General features: G+C 40.0%; 1 protein-coding gene and 1 long non-coding RNA gene across 3 annotated transcripts in view; both read right to left on the reverse strand.

Moving 5' to 3' along the window:
* LOC122668131 (aspartic proteinase 36-like) overlaps positions 1 to 17,377 on the reverse strand; it is a 65,373-nt gene that overhangs the window by 20,945 nt on the left and 27,051 nt on the right. Inside the window, exons 7-9 of one of the 2 annotated variants that reach the window (XM_043864710.1) lie at positions 12,194 to 12,281; positions 1,645 to 1,723; positions 680 to 751 (exon numbers count right to left, since the gene is read on the reverse strand). In XM_043864710.1, coding sequence (XP_043720645.1) covers positions 680 to 751; positions 1,645 to 1,723; positions 12,194 to 12,281 — 239 coding nt within the window. Of the gene's footprint in view, positions 1 to 679; positions 752 to 1,644; positions 1,724 to 12,190; positions 12,282 to 17,377 lie in introns of both variants that reach the window. The other variant, XM_043864709.1, reaches the window with a different exon arrangement.
* Positions 5,783 to 6,252, reverse strand: LOC122668133. Its single transcript, XR_006333906.1, has 2 exons — positions 6,197 to 6,252; positions 5,783 to 5,918 (listed from the first exon to the last, which is right to left on the reverse strand). It is a non-coding gene; the product is annotated as an uncharacterized LOC122668133 (long non-coding RNA).

Raw genomic sequence — 17,377 nt, forward strand, 5'->3', positions numbered from 1 at the left:
TTGTGTTTGTATGCTTGTACCCCCCTTATTGGGCTCAATTGAGAGCTCACCTCTGTGGATATCCTTATTTTTCAGGTGATTTAGTTACTTCTAATGTTGGATTTGCGGCGCTGGAGTTTGAAGTGTACGATACTTCGTGCGCACGTGATGATTGCGCAACCTCCTGATCTTGGTCTGATAGTGCAGGCTACCTCCCAACTCTTTTATGCTTTATAAATGCTTTATATAGTTATAGTACAGTTTCTTGTATACTTTTACTTTGTGGTACCTTTAAGAACTGTATAGTTGTATCAGAAGTCTTAACCTTTGTATAAATGAAATATTACTTAGACTTCTCTTACTAATGATGTTATCTTTATTAATTAAATTGTTTCCGCTGCCTCTGATTACTGTGTCTGTGAGCAATGATTGTAAATAGGGTACTGCACTTGTGATCCTTGGGGATTGGTTGGATGTCAGAGACATCCCGCCACACTTGGCCCTTAATAACCGGGCCGGGGTATGACAAATTTAGCATTTGCTCCTATGAACTATGAAGAGAAAAACATGCAAACTGAACAAAAAAAGACATGCTTTTGTGTGTGAGTGGGTGGATACAGGTGTGGGTTGCTTGATGGCAAAATATCATGATACCAACACCAACAATCAAAGAATGAAAAGCAAGCAGATTGGCACTTACAGTTGTATTCAGTCCATCCAATGGTCTGATTTTCCAGATCATATACAACTAGCTTATTCGATAAAACTAAATCTGCAAAGAGATTGTTAATAATCAGTTCTACCATCTAGCCAATGAATATTAATCTCTACATACGTATTCCATTCTTCATTTTTGAGAGTATGAGTATGACTCATCATGACTAAGATGCCTCATAGAATTCATGAACATGATACAATTGCACATCATAACATTACAGCCATGAAACAGAGAATTTGGGCATAAATGCTCCACCATATTAAATGAGAAAAAAAATCAGATTCTACAATAGAGATATAGAAAACTTGTTAGTAAAACCATTTCTTTTTTAAGCAAGAGGATTTTTTTCCCAAATAGCCTCTTAGTACAAAGAAACAAAAAATACAGACAGAAACGGTATTCTTAAATGCTAAGGCACAATGTGAGGCATTCCCTTACTTTATAGATAAAAAAACAAGCCTCAGGTGCACATAGAGTGTAAGCCTCACAAAGCATGATTCTTTACAAATTTCACCTTTAAGAAATTTTATATATATATACATATATATATTTGTGTGAAAAAAAGTTGAAAGATTTAAGGAAAATACATACATATATAAATAATTAAATATATTATATATAAACATCCTTCATGCTTGCCTCAAGGCAAGCCCAAAGACATTAGCCTTCCAGGCATTGGAAATAGTTTGCTGAGAGGAAATCACCAGGATTTAAATCCGTAATATTATCTTGATCAACTGAGATATTAAGACCTCCAGAACCTACGGATGCAGTAAGCTTAGATGGAAAAATTATTTCAGATTAGACTCACTGAAAATCTCTGGTCTGAAAATTGGGTAGTTTCAGTAAGGAAAAAAATAAAGAGGAAAAACCCAGCATCACAGTTAAAAGGATGTTTCACAAAAATTAGAATTTCGATTAATGATATATGCATATTTGGAGTGTACCTCCCAAAAGGTTCAAGTCCCTTGCCGCTCTGGACTGATTTCCACTATCTTGCCAACCAATACACCACACATTTCCCTGCAAAGATGTCAAAGAATAGTAAATAGAGTATCGTAAAGGATGATCAGAGAGATGATTTACAAAAAAGGATATTGTAGAACAAAAAAAAATCTGCATTTGAACAACTGAAAAATATTGAAGCTGAAGACAACTGCTTGCTCAGTTGGTTGGTGCCTTGCTGGTAGAGTGCAGGCTCCCAGGGGGTGACGGGTTCGACTCTCCTGTCTTTACCTTGTGCCATTAGGCACCCCTTCGCCCCCCCCCCCAACTAAATATATATATATATTTTTTTTGATCCCGAATATTACCTAGGACCCGGGCTGGCCCCTAAGCTTTTATTAGAAATCTGAAAAAATAATAAAGAATACAGGGGGGGACATTCCACCTTACCCCAACCCACGACTCCAAGAGGACACACCACTCAAGACAGCCTTACCAACCCTTACAAAAGCCTAAAACCACAACCACTATCCTCTCAGGACAGGCAACCCTGCCTTGTCCTCGCGAAGGATTCCGAGAAGGTCTCCCAAAGGCAGGCTCCCAGGCTGAAAACTTGCTGAAATTTCCGTATCACAAGAGAGTTTGGCCAGCCAGTCCGCCGCCCTGTTGCTCTCGCGGAAGGCAAAGGACACAAGAGCCCGCGTGGAATCAACTAATTCTACAATATCCTTGAAAATGTACCATCCTTCCCACAACCTGCACCTCCTCAGGTTAATCACCCTGAACGTAGTCTCTGAATCTGAATTAACCACCACATCCATTAGGCCCATCGCCTTGCATAGTTTCAACCCATCCCTCAGCGCCCTCAATTCCGCCAACGAGTTAGTGCAAGGGCCATAAAAGTTAGAGAAAGCAGCCAGAACTTCCCCATATCGATCCTTGATGATCCCTCCCCTGCCGCCCAGACCAGGGTTACCGCGACACGCTCCATCCACATTCAGCTTCACCGAGACAAAGGGGGGGCACCAATAAACTGGGGTAGGACGTTTCCCCCTGGGGGGTGGAGCCGACAAACCAAAGCACTGAAGAAGTAACCCATCCCTCACCGAACCGTGAGCACCTACCTTGGAAGGAAGGGGTAATTCCCTCACCCAAGCCTTGATGCGATCAATTATGCAGCTAGCTGTCCGTCTCTTTTCCTCGTGCCTTCTGTTGTTTCTTTCCTTCTAGAGTTCCCATATGATTAGAGATGGCAGAATCCCTATGATATATGCACTGAGGCAGTGGCAGCCCGCCAACCCCTGCCAAAGTAAAACCCGGCTTCTGGCATCCTGGGAAGAGAGGGGAACAATGTCAAAAATACGGGAGAAGTAACCCCAGACTTTGGTCGTTGTGCCCCCAGCAATGAAGCAATGGTCCGTCGTCTCACTCCGAGGCCTACCACAACAGCGCCATTTTGAAGCCAGAGGGATGCCCAGCGACATCAGGGAGCCATCGGTAGGAATCTTTCCGTTCAAGAGCTGCCAAGAAAAGAAACCCACTTTCACCGGGAGTGTACTGTTCCAGATCCACTTTGCATAGGGTACCGTTGGGGTCCCACCCCACACCTCATTCCAAACAGCCTTGGTAGAGAACAAGCCATTACTTGAGCGGGTCCAAATTGAGCAGTCCTCACTATCTGACAGGAAGAAGGCGCCTGACGAAATACGATCTCTAATTGCACCTGAATCAATGCTGTCCAGAACATCCTGCCTCCAGGACCCATCTTCACAAATGGCATCCTCAACCCGCAACCCCAAATCAACCAGTAGCCCATTGTCCACAGTGGCTATATATATATATATATATATTGAAATTGAGTAAGGATATGCTAAACCTCATAAATAATCATAAGCCTTTTTTGGTATAAAAAAATTATGAGAAATTTTAGTTGTACAGGACAATCAGTCCACAAAGGAATCATGGAATAAGAATCTAGTCTCAGCTCAACTCAACCTTATCCCAACTAAATGCTTTCGGCTACATATATCCTCTTTCGCCAATCAATGAAAGTTTAGAACACCAGAATCCATTCTAAAAGGTTTGCCTGACGTTTTTACAATGTCTGTTACCGACCTGACACAACAACCCTGCTCCTTTATCTGGGCTTGGGACCGGCAACATAATAACTCTGGCAGTTCATGAAAAAAAATAATTTAGTACCAACATTAAATAGTAAAATGAGTTATTAAGCTCACAACCTTTTTGTTTTATTGTTAAACTCTAATTTTCTGTGAGCACTTGTGTATACCAAATTGTTCATTTTTTCTGCAATCTATTATGTCAAGAGTTACAAGTTATGAACCTCAGGGGTAATTCTGTAATATTATTTTCCTATTTAAGGGCTTTTGTGCTCTCTCTCAACTTGGTATCAGAGCACAATCCCCTTAGGGAATTTTTTCTAGAGTCTATTGCCGCCACTACCGCCACCGCCACTGCCGAGGCTTCGGCCTCTTGGTTCAGCATGGTTGACTGAACAATGAACATGTCTTAATGCATGTCGCACCACACTAACCATCGGTGACCACTAACCACTACTATGCTACCTACCGCTGCCGCCCTACCATGTACCGTCGCTGCCACTCCTGTGGCCCTTTTTGCCCTCCTTTAGGGCGTCTTTTTGTGCCGATCACATCAGCCTCCCACTGTCGCTGCCTGCCGGCCCTCCTCAGGCCACCGCTAGCCCCTCCAATGGCCTTCCATGCTCCCGCTGGACCCTCCAGGGGTCTCCTTTGCGAACTCCAGGCCTTCCAACCCCTGCCGGTGGCTCTGCCTGCTTGCGCTAGGCCCTCCAGCACCTGCCGACTCTATGTTGGCTCTCCAGCTGCTGTGACTTCTCATTGATGCTTCTTTGAGGTGGTTCTGCCCTCTATATTGTTCTTTAGCTCTCCCAATCTTGTGAGTAGCAACTTCTTTCCAAACTGGAGTGCATTTGTTCGGTTTAATGGAGGCTTCTTGCACATCCGTTGGTACTAGGAGTGGCGACCTGAGTCACCCTACTGCTCCTCACCATCAGCACTCCCTCCAACCTAGACCCACTAAATTGAATGGATCGAATTACCTTGCATGGTCTCGTGCTTGGCTCCTTACCATTCGTGGTAATCATTTTTTGGGATATATTATTGGTGACACACCTATGCCCATTGAAACTCCAGCTATGGATAATTGGTTAGCTAACAAAGCCCTGAGCATGTCGTCCCTGTTGAACTCCAATTACTCCAAGCAGCCTTCTATCAGTTCCAGTTTTGTCCTCCTTAATTCAGCCAAGGAGTTATGGGATGCTACGAAGCACACTTATGGCCAAGCCAACAACTATGCCTAAATTTATGAAATTCGTTATAGGCTCAAGAAATTAGACAGAAGAACCTTTCTGTGTCTGCGTATTACTCTGCCCTTATTTATGACATTATGGCAACAATTGGATTTCTATCATGGTACAAGATCTCCGCGAGATCGCCGAGATCTCGCTAATAACTCGGTTTCGGTGGATCTCGAAACGAGATCATAGTCGATACCAAAAAACTACAATATCTCGGCCGAGATCTCGCCAAATATATCAGTCTTGGTTCGACTAGGTTGAACTAGACCAACTTAAGTGTTATAAAACCCCCCTCTCGACGAGATTTTGACCTCAAAGTTGAAATCTCGCACTGTCTCGCCTTTGTTGGTCTGCTATGAAGGGAAAACTCATACAAAGTAGATGTTTTGTGATTTTTTAGGGCAAATCTCACCTCCAACTGAAGAGTGAACCTTCAACATCTCTCTTGGGAGTTGCATTGCATCTCAAGAACACTTTTAGGAAAAAATTCCTTCTTAAATTTTTTTTTTCATAGAAACATGATCTAACCTTGTTTGTTGACTATGAAATTATTATATGTTATACAATGTCCACCGTTCTATGGACTGACGGAGGCGGAATTTTTTTTTTCTACTTTTAAATTATTTATTTATTTTTCTGTAAAATTAAATGATTTTTTGCAAAAACATATGGTTTATACTCATTGTTTGGAACTCAATTAAATGCTTAAATGGTTTATGGTTTGATGTATTTTAATTCCTAATGCTTATTTAAGTTGTTTTACACCTCTACTTTAATTTTATAAGTTCTAAATATTGTGTGGCTTAGCCTAGGGTAGACCCCACATACGCCGTAGACTATCAACCTAGGATCCGAAGTCAAATTACCATTTTGGGTTTGAATTTGTAAAAACTAATGATTCCACTGTGTTTAGAAGGCCTAAAATTAGGGCTGTAAATGAATAGCCGAAATCCGTTTCCGCATCCGTGTCCATATTTGTTTAGCACTATCCGAATCCGTCCGAAAGCTAAACGGATGCGGATATGGATAGGCTATAGCTATCCGAAAAGCTATATTTACATGTAAACGGATAAAATATCCGATCCGTGTCCGTATCCATTTAGCACTATCCGAATCTGTCCGATAGCTAATCGGATGCGGATGTGGATGCGGATATAGCACTATCCGAGCCGAATCCGATCCATTTACAGCCCTACCTAAAATAGGATGGATGTCAAGTTTCAGGACCTATCTTGGCCATATGGCCACCGAAACCAACCATCGAGTTGAGCCAAAAAAAAAAAATGCAAGAACTTGCCGAGATCTCAGTTTCATGGCCGGGCGAAACCAAGACCTAAAACCTTGATTTCTATCATCCTATTACTATGACCAGCCCCATTGATGCAGCCATTTTTGCAAAGGAACGTGAAATGGAATGAGTGTATGCTTTCCTCACTGGACTTAATCCTAAGTATGATCAGATATGCATTCAGGTTTTGACTAGGAACACATTTCCTACACTACTTGAAGCATATAATATGATCCAACATGAGGATCATCACCGTTCTGTCATGATGCCTCCTACTACTTCTCCTCGGCCTGCTCTTTTTTATTTTTGGATGAATAAAAATTTAATTACGAAGAAAAAAGAAGGAAGGCTGGTGCTTCTTGTGATCCAATAAAATGCGACTACTGCGGCCACCTATGTCACACTAAAGAGATTTGCTGAAAATTACATGGCCGTCCCAAAGGGATCGGGAAAGGAGGCAAATCTTGCTCTACTCATCCTTAGGCTTACTTAACTGAGACTACATACGTCATTGTTGGTACTCCATCTATGTCTGCAGACAAGGTTCAAGAACTCGGATTTGGTACAGGTTTTGCCCAGCCAAAAAACTGAGTTGGGCCAAGATCCCCCGAGTTGGTGTAATTTTTTTTTTGAACTCGAAGGCTGGTTTCGATGGGTTTTAGACCTAGTTTGGGCCTGAAACTTGGTACTCAACTTATTTTAAGCCATTTAAACACAATGGAACTATCAAATTTTGCAAAAACAAAGTCCAAATAGGAGTTTCACTTCGGACCCTAGGTTGGTAGGCGACGACGCACTAATAGGCCCTATTCTACACATAATTTAGTAATTGAAAGCAATCAAATCATACAATTAATATAAAATAACTTAAATAAACATTACAAATGTTAAAGTGTACAATACATCAATCTTAGCATATTACATATATCTCTATCATAAACCACCGTCGAAAATCCTAAAAAATAGGTCAAATGCACGCTTCTCTGTCGAGTTCACCGAGATAGTCGAGTTCTGGAGAGATCTCAACTGTCTCGATCGAGATATGTACATTATAGACGTAAGTTTGGTCCAAATCTTGGTCGAACCGAGCATAGTTAAAAAACTCGGCGAGATCTCGAATTTCTCGAGAATCTCAAGCTTCTCGAGATGAGATGACATACAAGACACAAAATATGCACAGTTTTGAATAACTCGACTGAAATTTCGAATATTTCGAGAATCTCGGAGAAATCTTGAATGTTTCAAGAATCTCGACCTCCTTAGTACTCATAGTATTGTATTGCTGGGACTTGGGAGTTGAGAAGTGCAAGACTAGGGTAGTAAGGTGTCTATGACTTATGTATTATTCATTGTACTTGGATTGGGTGTCTATGTAATATGCGTTATGAACACTTCACTGCATCTTGTGGTTTGTAGTAGAAACTTTAAGTCTTTTAACTATTTCTTAAATAATTATTCAATATTATTTGTCTTCATCCATTATTGCATAATTTACTTGTTTTACTTGCCAATTATGTCTCATATTATTCAAATAATGTGTAGAATAGGCAATATTACATTAAGGGTTCGACCTTTACTGCCAACCAAGGGTGCAAATCCAAAACACTATTTTTTTAATTTTTTTTTCAATTTGAAGATTTAAATATGGTTATTAAGCCTAAAACAAGCTTCCCTTAAAGTTTCAAAGCCAACGATGGCCAACTGCCCACCGAAACATCATTCCAAAAAAAAAGGTATTGTCTTGCAGAGATCTCGAGAATCTTGACCTGGTCAAGACGAGTTTTCGAACCATGGAACCGAGATCACGACCGAGTTGGGGTAATATTTAATTTTGCCTTAAGTCACGTCTCGCTTTTTTCAAAAAGAGAGATTATCGAGATCTCGGCGGAGTTCTTGAACTATGTCTGCAGAACAACTTGTGACTCAGTTCCAACGTATGGTGACTCAGCTTGGTTTTACCTCTTCTACCACAACTTCCTCTACCTCATTTGCTTCCCATTTAGCCCAGTTAAGTATTTTCCTTGCGTTCTCTAATACTAATTCTTCATGGCTAATTGATTTTGGAGCCTCAGATCATATGACCAACTCCTCGGACTTGTTTGCATCTTATAACCCTTGTTCGGGCAAGGACAAGGTCCGAGTCGCTAATGGTTCTCTTTCTACTATTTCGGGTAAAGGGTCTACTTATGCTCTCCCCTATTTCTTTATCTTCTGTCTAGCATGTTCCCAATCTTTGTGTCAACTTGCTTTCCATTCACCGTCTTATCACTAATCTTAATTGTTCTGTTCACGTCTTTACATCTCAGTGTGTTTTTCAGGATCTAGCGACGGAGGCAATGATTAGATATGGTAGAATGTAAGATGGTCTTTACTACTTGGATCTAGGTCTTACTACTGCTCCCTCTCTAGTTTCAGCTCATATTAATCAAGAAGACAGTGCTCTCGGACAGCTCCATCATTGGCATCGTCGTCTCGGTCATCCTTCCTTTTATATTTTGCATCGTTTGTTTCCTTCTTTGGTCAAACAGTGTAATTTAGATCATTTTAATTGTGATATTTGTGAACTTCCTAAGCACACTCGGTCCTTGTATTTTTCCAGTGAATAAAAGCTTGATTCCTTTTTCACTTTGACTTGTGGGGTCCTTCTCGAACTGTTGCTCGGGGTTGGTTTAGATGGTTTATCACTTTTATTGACAATTGTACTCAACTAACTTGGGTATATCTTCTTCGGTCCAAATCCGAAACTTTCTCCTGTTTCCAGTCCTTCAACAAAATGATCCAAACCCAGTTCAATGCCCAGGTTAAGGTTCTCCGCAATGACAATGGAACAGAATACATTGACGGTTCATTTCTTCAGTAGCTTGATACACATGGAATCCTCTCTCAAACCTCATATGTCCGCACTCCTGAGCAAAATGGTATCCGAGAACGAAAGAACTACCATCTTCTGGAGGTCACTCGGTCTCTGATGTTTACCAGTTAGGTTCCTAAGTACTATTGGGGTGATGTTGTGCTAACAATTGCCTTTCTTATCACTCGAGTTCCTTCTGCTGCCCTTGATTTTGAGACACCAGTCAGCCAACTTCCCAATCCCACTATTGCTTCTCATCTTCCTCCCTGTATATTTGGGTGTGTCTACTTTGCTTACAAATCATCCCCCTCTCGGTCGAAAGTTGACCTACGGGCTTTCAAATGTATCTTTCTTAGATATTCTACTTCCCAAAAAGGTTATAAGTGTTATCACCCCCTCTCATAAGCTGTTTATTACGATGGATGTGACTTTTCACGAGGATGAACCTTATTACTAGTCTTCTCTTTAGGGGGAGACTCTAGAAGTAGAGAATCTTTCATCTCCTTTTGTCATTGATATTGTTCATCTTCAAGGGGAGCAAGCGGATGAGATGGATGCTGCCACTAAACAAAAGGATCTCATCACCTGTTCTCGGAAAAAGAAAAAGACTATCCCAAACATACCATGTTCATCTACGCCCCCCGAGCAGGTTCTACCAATCCAAGCAACAGGTAATGAATCTCCTGATCCTAATGATCACTCTATTGCGCTTAGAAAAGGAGTAAGGGCCTGCACCAAGCACCCTATTTCTAACTTTTTTTTATGAATAAAAATTATATTACGAAGAAGAGGGGAAAGAAGGTACATTCCCTTAGGGCAGCAAACAAAGAAAATCAAAAGCTAACCAAGGCTAATGGGTAGCCGGCTACAAAAGGGAAATGGGAAGACTCCAGGAGACAACAATGAGTCTGTTCCTTTGGGAATCCCTTACAGGTTTGTGGGAGTAAGGAGGCCCACTTGGTGGAAACCTCGAAGAAGATGGCGTTCCAAATTTTGTCGAATGGATGGGAATTTGGAGTCCATCTCCGAAGATTGATCTCCATCGAAATGTGCGAGATAGTAGCACAAAAGGCGAGCTTGTCCACGGTGTCACAAATAGTCTTCCCTCCAAAAGTCATGTTGATCCAGAGCCATTCTCTTTGTAGAGGGAGAGCTCTTCTACTGCAGGCCAGCAGTGGTTCAAAATTTTCTTCCAAATAGCAGCAGCAAACACCCTATTTCTAACTTTATTTGCCTTTATTTCTTCTGTCTTTTATGTCAATTCCACAGGGTTGGAAGGAAACTATCACAGACCCAAAATGGAAGAATGCCATCGTAGAGGAAATGCAGGCCTTGAAGAAAACTGACACTTGGAAGCTTGTACCTTGTCTTAACGGAAAGAAGATAGTTGGATGCAAGTGGGTATTCACAATAAAGCAGAATGCAGATAGAATCATTGCTCGCTATAAGATCAGACTGGTTGCCAAGGGATTTACTCAGACCTATGGCATCGATTACCAAGAAACATTTGCCCCAGTAGCAAAAACGAACTCCATTCGAGCCTTGTTGTCTTGTTCCTTCTTCTTCCCCCCTTGCACTACCTTGGACACTGGTTAGTTTGTGAACTGATTCTGTTACATATAACATGAGATGGCAAACTTGGTTAGTGCTTTTGCACTACTAATCTCAAGCAGGGAACAAAAAATGAAGGTGTGTTAGGTTGGCAGTCCGTATAGAGCAAACCCCTTGCCAAACATTTCAGGATGAAACCTGAAATTCACTATTTCAACCTGCTGCAAAGATGATCCAAGAAATAATATCAGAGTGACCATCCTACTCTTGGCATGCTACATCTTATTTGGCTTCCTCACCTCTAGATTCTATCAAATTGAACTTTGATGGATGCACTTTGTGGTAAATGGCCTAATTGGAGGACTTTCTGACAAATTTGCACAGGTAATATATTTTAGTGCATACTCAGGACCAGCAGGGGAGGAAGATGTCCAAACATGATCCTATCAACCAAAGAGATGTAATTCTCTTCAACGTATCCAAATTTTCAGAGTATGTCTCAATGGAGGGATCCCAGAAAGAAAGAGATCTAGGGTTATCTCCTAAAAGGAAACCAAGTTATTTTGAAGGCAAACTTACAGCCTAAGATCCTAAAATGGGAGCAAAATGCTCAAGCTGCTCACTAGAAACGTTGTCACCTGCTGCCATGGACTTGTACAAATTTGATTCTCAAGCCCAGTCTTCTGAAAACATCTTAAAACATCTCCCGAATTGCCAAACAGTTCATCCTCTGGCCCAGAGAAACGGATCATATCATTCCCAAATCGGTGATGAGAGACCTCTTCACATTTTCCTAACCACTTCCGAACAGACCCTGGTCACTAGCTCCATCCAAAAGGTGGCTGAACTTTGTGCAGAGAGAATGAAGTTCCCCTTGCCTAAGCACTCTATGGGCAAAAAAGATAGTTTCAGGGAGAACAGAGACGCATAATAGTGAAATGAATATTATCATTGCAGCATTTCATCCATATCCTCCATCTCGCACCAAAAGCTTATCTTTCAAGATATATAACTGGTAAGCCCCACAAGATATTGTCATAAGCTTTCTCCAAACCAGGCTTAAAGACCACCTTTCTCGCCACTACAGTTACTATTGTCAATTCAATCAGAATATTATCGATAAATTCTTAATGAGAATTGGTTCCACTAAACTGTGAGACTTGATGGATCTTGGATAAATTAAGCACAAGGTTGAATGTAATTGGACTAACAAAGTAATGGTGGATAAGTTCAAAAATATTATCACGTAATTACTTAACTTTAATCAAACATATATGAATAATAACTCCAACGATACCATTTACCACATTACTCCATAATGGACATTGCAGAAGAAAGTTGTTGAATGCTAGTAGATTATGAGAGCAAGCCCACAGGCATTTGTAAGCCTAATTAGTAATTTAAATTGCAAAGCATTTGATAGACACAGCCATGCTAGTGGACAAGGTAAAATGAGAGAGAGAGAAGACCTTTAATGAACATTTGTAACTCAGTACTTACTGTGAGCTGGAATAGATAATCATGAGGATAAACCACCAAAGCGAGTGAATTTTCAAAATTGAAAGTAACAGTTGGAAATCCATCATCCACACTGTAATAATAAATGAAAATGAATTATATTTGCATAAAAGGGGGGAAAAAACAAACAAATGTGTTCCTGCTGCTTCAGCATGTAATAATTATAGAGAAGTTAGTTAACTAAGCCAGTGTTCAACATTGCAACTACACATCCAATATAGTAAGCAGGGATAGGACTGGAGTGAAAAGGCAACAGATCTTTCACTTGAAGGAAGGGAAAATAACTCTTATTATGTCTTCTCTCTCCAACATTGTGACTTCTAAGAAGCCCTTATTCTTGAAGCCACCTTTTTTGCTTTTGGTTGGAAAAAATACAACAATTTTTTCATAAGGGCCAGCTAGAAGGTGGGCAGTGATGATACAATTCAGTTTTCAGAAGAAAGATTAGGTACCCAAAATTTTTAGAGACTTGTCCCAGGAAAGAAACAGAAATAAGTCAGCATTTTGGAGTGATTAATGAGTTGTTCACTTGGTATCTCATGTATGGTGCTGGTGGATGGAGAATATAATGAGTGTCTCCTCCTCCTTAAAGCACTCGATCAAGAGCCAGTCGGTCCATTGGGGAGAGATCCCATATTGGAAAGAAAGTGGCTCCACAATGTTCTAGGCTACATCACACTAAAAGAACATGATTCAAGAAGAAAAAAAGTAGTGTCATCTTAAAAATTTTTGGAATAGACCGATCCTGCCAAGAGGGGAAGCCTTAACATTTCCACGGGTTTAGATTTGTGACAGATTACTGAAAGTTGACAATTTAGAGGAGCTGGCACCAACTGAGCCAATACATGTTTGATGTATAAGAGAAAATGAGGGATGAGAGGATGGTTTCCCATCTTATTCTCAACTATGGTGCATCCAAGGTGGTCTATATGGTGCTGTCAAAACATGGTGCTGTTTTTGACACAATATGAATCACAAGAAATGTCAAAGAGCTCTTCACATCATGGCCTGAGATACTTCATAGTTAACAGATGTCTTTTTACTGATGTGCCTGTATTAATTAGATGATATTGAGCAAGGTTTACAAGAGAATTGGTCATCAGCCTTTGTTTTGGTGATAGTTGAGATACCATAGGTAATGTGCATTGCCTCTTATGTACATGATACACTATAATAATACAAAGGTTTTTTAATAGGTTTTCTAATGTTGATAAAAATATTAAAAACAAAATGGAAAACCATAGGGCGGCAGGAACTTCTGTGGTTTCTCAGAAGAGTATATGCTTGCCCAAGATGATGTAGAAGAATCGCCAGTGAAGACTCTTAGCCTTTCACTATTAATAGCGTTTAATATATCATATTGTTGTATTTGGGAGTATATTGGTAATGATAGGATAAGCCACATGGGATTAATTAAAGCAGTTTGGGTCAAAATTCTGTAACTTCTTTTTTTTTTTAAGATTTAAAGAGACCTTGTCATATTAGAAGCTAGGAGAGTTAGTTTGATCTTGAATGAGGCGTATTCTTTATGGGGTTTTTTTCTCGGTAAAGTTTGTATTAATTTTAGGAAAGCTATATAGCTTCTAACATAGTTTTCAAGGTGTCGCGTCCAGGCACCCTTTGCTGGATGTCAAGTTGTCAAGGTGTTGCTTGGGCGGTGCCTTGGTGTTGCCTTGATTTTTTCCCTCCTCCAACGCCTAGGGTCACCTAGACGCCGTGACAACTATGCTTCAAAATATATTAGCTGTTTCTAAAAGATAGGCTTCTTAATAAGGTCATAATTAGGTGACTTTGTTAAGTTCAAGTAGGAGCCCTTTAGGGGTGTTGGAATATGTACTCCAGAATACCGTGGGGGTATTCTGGTCTTTTTGGGGGTAGTTTTATGCTTCTTGTGTTATTAAGTTTATGTCAGCTATGTGGGTTTTAGTCCCATATCGCCTAGTTTAGTCTATTTGTAATTTCCCCTCTATTATAAATAGAGGGGCTTACCTATCAATTAATTCAGTCAAGTATTTTACAACTTCCATCTTCTCTTCTCTCTTTTCTTCTCTCTAGAGTTATTGGTTACAGGTCCTAGGTTTTCTACATGGTATCAAAGCTAGGCAATCAGTGACTGATTCTCTTCACAATTTGCAGTTTTGAGAGTCGTTTAAATTTCTAGGTTGGAAGAGAAAACCCTAGTTCATAAAAGGAGGAGAACTAGGGTTTTGTTTGTCAATCGAAGGAGTGTTCTTCTCGAGTGCTGTTGCTCTGGTTTCTTTCTTGCGATTACTGCTGCTATGAATCTGGTTTCTCGTAATATTGGTATTTCTGCTGGTTTTCTCGGTGTGTTTCGTCCTACCTCGATTCATTGGTTTCGCCTCTGGTTCACGGTGGAGTTTCACGCTGGAGGTCGGTGATGAGTTCTTCTGATCGACATAGAAGCAGGTTTCCGCTTTTGCTATTGACGGATGTTGAATCGAGTGCCGCAGTTGAATTGTCTCCTGGTTTTCTTGGTTTGTCTCTTGATTCCTTTCCGCTGGTTCCACCTCTGTCTGCCGCTGCTACGGTTTGTGGTGTTTTCTAGTTCGAAGGATTGGTTGATGGCTACTACAGCTGATCTGAGTATCGATTAGCTGTTGTTGGTTGCACCTGTTATGCAATCTCTTGGTTAAGTGTCGCAAGCTCCTTTTTGCCTCTGCTAATGACATCACTGGCCACTGATTTTGCTACTGATTTGAAGTAGATACAAAGATCCTTCTTCGGTTTGCTATTGTTGGTGAGATCCCTTCTTCTCTGGTTTTCTCTCCCAAGTTTATCGCCATGGTGTTACAAGGTTACCACCCTGCCCCACCATTGGTTCTGGTTTCTGTTTTTGTCTCCTACTTTATCGTTTTTGGTAAATCCTACTTTATTGCCTAGTGTTGCTCCTCTGTCAACAAGTTTTACTCTTGGTTTCAGAAACCGTAAGGAAGAAAGACACAATTTTTTGGTATTTACACTCAAGGCCAACCCTTTAAAAATATACAAAAGTTGTTCTTTCCTGAAGTTATTTCTGATTGGCCCCTATATTCTCTGAAATTCCTACTCTGTCCTTCCCTGTTGAATTTAATGCCCATTATATCCTTGTTTTGTTACAATTTTCTTAATGGGTTTTTAAATTTACATTATTTACAAGATTGCCACTCTCCATAGCCATTATTTTACTTATTGCATCCCATTGCTTTTTGTTTACCAAAAAGGCCCTTGCAAAATTCTGGTTATTTACGGAACTGCCATTACCTTTTAATATATTCCCCTATTTGACTACCCAATTGACCCTTGAAAATTCTGATTTATTACCAGTTTGCCCTTTGGCTTGGATTGTATTTAAAAGTGGATTTCCATCAAATTACAGCCATGCCATCCTTTTTACCAACACCATTCCCTTTCAATAATTCTAATTCCCTTCATATCCCATACCTTTGGTATTTACCCATAACACCTTTGGAAACTTTTGGTAAATTATAATTTTACCATTCCTTCCTTTTTAATTACCCATAGCACTTTTAGAAAATTCTGGAATATTATGTTTTTGTCCTATCTTTTACATTATCTCTATTATGTCCACGTGTATTACACGTGAGGGGGGGATTATGTACAGTACACCTGCAGACATTGTAAAAGCAGAACTTGTAGGAACACTTGGTGCAAAGCATAGACGATCAGAGTTTTCACCATTGCCAATGGGTATCTACTTTGTTATTGGGTTGAGTTTGCCGTAAGGGGGAGATTGAAGTATTGAAATATTGAAGATATTTGGTTGTTGCCTATTTGAGGACTTTCGATTGGGTTGATACAGTTTTTTTTTCCGCTGCCTGATTCAGTTTGTTTTCGCTACTTGCTGCTCTAGTTATTTCACTTCAAGATTTTATGTCACTATGACAATCTGAGATTCATCACTGGATAGCTATTGAAGATCGTTGAAAGCTGCCTTTTTTGGAAGACATTCCAGTCCTAGTTTGCTGATCATGTCTGTCCAAGTTTTGAACATCTATTTTTTCAAGTTCTTGAAGGTTTATTTGGGAGCTGCATTCATATGTCAAGCTGGATTCTGCTGCAACTTAGTTTTTTCTCATTTTTGTTCAAGTTGGGCATTAGTACCTTGTATGCGTCAACTTGAGGGGGAGTGTTAGCATTATTATAGAGTTCTTTTTTTATTTAGTTCAAGCTGGATTTTTCCTTCTTCTCTTATTTGTATAATCCAGCTTGAGGGGGAGTGTTGGAATATGTACTCCAAAATACCGTGGGGGTATTCTGGTCTTTTTGGGGGTAGTTTTATTCTTCTTGTGTTATTAAGTTGTGTCGGCTATGTGGGTTTTAGTCCCACATTGCCTAGTTTAGTCTATTTGTAATTTCCCCTCTATTATAAATAGAGGGGCTTACCTATCAATTAATTCATTCAAGTATTTTACAACTTCCAGCTTCTCTTCTCTCTTTTCTTCTCTCTAGAGTTACTGGTTACAGGTCCTAGGTTTTCTACATAGGGTTTCTTGAGTTTGAAAGGAATTTGAAAAGTAGTCCAATCATGATCATGGTTTATATATATGCATGTGATTCAAATTTCTATTTCAGTTTTATTTTCGATATTGTGTTTGCCTATCAAAAAAAATTAGTTCAGTTTATGCAACGGTATTACACATGTTGATAAGGCATGGATCCAGAGTGTGTTGAGCAAAGTGGCCATGTATCAGGCTGTTGTGCAAAGGGTGGTACATGTTGGCTGTAATTGTTGTTAACTCACCTTGTTCGGCAACACACTCTCCTATGTGTAGCCAAGGTGAAAAAGTAAGAAGGGAAACTGAAGAGGAGTGAAGAAGTGAAGGTTGTGGCAATTCAGTTCAGATCAACCTCCAATTCATTTGAGTTGACGCTTAATAGTGAGCAAGGTTTAAAGTATCAGTATTGGGTATCGTATCGGTCGGGTGATTTTAAGAGACATATCGTATCGTATTGCATCATATTGTATCGTGTCGTAACGGAGATACGTATCAAACAATACAGATACGCATAGAAATGGTCAAGATACACATGGCAATACACTTTTGGAACAAAAAACAATATAAATAAGCAATATATAGCAAGTGTCATGCATAAACACTAAAATGTTGAATAATGTATAACCAAACAAGGGCATCAAATTGAAATTGT

This window comes from Telopea speciosissima, chromosome 7 (assembly GCF_018873765.1).
Source record: "Telopea speciosissima isolate NSW1024214 ecotype Mountain lineage chromosome 7, Tspe_v1, whole genome shotgun sequence".
Taxonomy (NCBI): Eukaryota; Viridiplantae; Streptophyta; class Magnoliopsida; order Proteales; family Proteaceae; genus Telopea; species Telopea speciosissima.